The 2,500-nt window shown below is 16.7% G+C and overlaps 1 protein-coding gene across 1 annotated transcript in view; it reads right to left on the bottom strand.

Moving 5' to 3' along the window:
- Positions 1-1,747: 1,747 nt before the first annotated feature.
- The window catches only part of LOC129728563 (uncharacterized), a 1,978-nt gene continuing 1,225 nt past the window's right edge, over positions 1,748-2,500 (bottom strand). Inside the window, exons 2-3 of the mRNA XM_055687010.1 lie at positions 2,326-2,500; positions 1,748-2,266 (exon numbers count right to left, since the gene is read on the bottom strand). The exon at positions 2,326-2,500 is cut by the window's right edge and continues 983 nt beyond it. Coding sequence (XP_055542985.1) covers positions 1,748-2,266; positions 2,326-2,500 — 694 coding nt within the window. The remainder of the gene's footprint in view (positions 2,267-2,325) is intronic.

Raw genomic sequence — 2,500 nt, forward strand, 5'->3', positions numbered from 1 at the left:
ATAATAATAATAATAATAATAATAATAATAATAATAATAATAATAATAATAATAATAATAATAATAATAATAATAATAATAATAATAATAATAATAATAATAATAATAATAATAATAATAATAATAATAATAATAATAATAATAATAATAATAATAATAATAATAATAATAATAATAATAATAATAATAATAATAATAATAATAATAATAATAATAATAATAATAATAATAATAATAATAATAATAATAATAATAATAATAATAATAATAATAATAATAATAATAATAATAATAATAATAATAATAATAATAATAATAATAATAATAATAATAATAATAATAATAATAATAATAATAATAATAATAATAATAATAATAATAATAATAATAATAATAATAATAATAATAATAATAATAATAATAATAATAATAATAATAATAATAATAATAATAATAATAATAATAATAATAATAATAATAATAATAATAATAATAATAATAATAATAATAATAATAATAATAATAATAATAATAATAATAATAATAATAATAATAATAATAATAATAATAATAATAATAATAATAATAATAATAATAATAATAATAATAATAATAATAATAATAATAATAATAATAATAATAATAATAATAATAATAATAATAATAATAATAATAATAATAATAATAATAATAATAATAATAATAATAATAATAATAATAATAATAATAATAATAATAATAATAATAATAATAATAATAATAATAATAATAATAATAATAATAATAATAATAATAATAATAATAATAATAATAATAATAATAATAATAATAATAATAATAATAATAATAATAATAATAATAATAATAATAATAATAATAATAATAATAATAATAATAATAATAATAATAATAATAATAATAATAATAATAATAATAATAATAATAATAATAATAATAATAATAATAATAATAATAATAATAATAATAATAATAATAATAATAATAATAATAATAATAATAATAATAATAATAATAATAATAATAATAATAATAATAATAATAATAATAATAATAATAATAATAATAATAATAATAATAATAATAATAATAATAATAATAATAATAATAATAATAATAATAATAATAATAATAATAATAATAATAATAATAATAATAATAATAATAATAATAATAATAATAATAATAATAATAATAATAATAATAATAATAATAATAATAATAATAATAATAATAATAATAATAATAATAATAATAATAATAATAATAATAATAATAATAATAATAATAATAATAATAATAATAATAATAATAATAATAATAATAATAATAATAATAATAATAATAATAATAATAATAATAATAATAATAATAATAATAATAATAATAATAATAATAATAATAATAATAATAATAATAATAATAATAATAATAATAATAATAATAATAATAATAATAATAATAATAATAATAATAATAATAATAATAATAATAATAATAATAATAATAATAATAATAATAATAATAATAATAATAATAATAATAATAATAATAATAATAATAATAATAATAATAATAATAATAATAATAATAATAATAATAATAATAATAATAATAATAATAATAATAATAATAATAATAATAATAATAATAATAGGGGAAAGTGATCTAATGCGGACCTGTTCTGATTAAGAAAAACTAAAATAATTTGACATGAGATTAATTTTATTTATTCAGATTCATGTCTTATTTTGGCTGCTGGTTGTTTCGGTGGCCTACCAACAGGCCTCTTAATCTTGCGTGGGCGGCCAACGGGCCTCTTGGCAGTGCCTTTACTTTGAGCAGGTCGCCCAACGGGCCTCTTAGCAATGGTTGGATACTTTGGTGGTCGGCCAACGGGCCTCTTAGCAATGGTTGGATACTTTGGTGGTCGGCCAACGGGCCTCTTAGCAATGGTTGGATACTTTGGTGGTCGGCCAACGGGCCTCTTAGCAATGGCTAGTGACTTTGGAGGTCGGCCAACAGGCCTTTTTAGTATAACGACTGGAGGCTTGCGGGGTCGGCCAACGGGCCTCTTATCCGCTGCAGCCTGTGATTTGCGGGGTCTTCCAGGTGGTCTCTTTATCACCACTATCGTTGGTCTTGGTGGTGCACTAACGAGGCTATGAAACTGCACAGTTGCTTTACGTGGTCGGCCTACTCGCCGTTGAGTGGGTCGGGCTACTCCCTTCGCTTGTATGTTTTGTTCCTTTGAAGAGAATGAATCATTTAGTGTCAAACAGAGCTTCGTGAGAAATAAAAACATACCATCAGAGCGATTTCAGCGGGGTCCGTCAGTATAGCAGCTCGTCCAGGTTTTCGTCCTCGTCTGCCTGTAGCACGCGGTGGTGCCCGCGGGATTGGTCTGATTCTGCAAAGAGTGTCCAGCAGTGATCCTGGTATTATTTCGTCAACCAAGGAAGGTCCTGTCACTGATGATGGA

The sequence above is a fragment of the Wyeomyia smithii genome, chromosome 3 (genome assembly GCF_029784165.1).
Source record: "Wyeomyia smithii strain HCP4-BCI-WySm-NY-G18 chromosome 3, ASM2978416v1, whole genome shotgun sequence".
Classification (NCBI taxonomy): Eukaryota; Metazoa; Arthropoda; class Insecta; order Diptera; family Culicidae; genus Wyeomyia; species Wyeomyia smithii.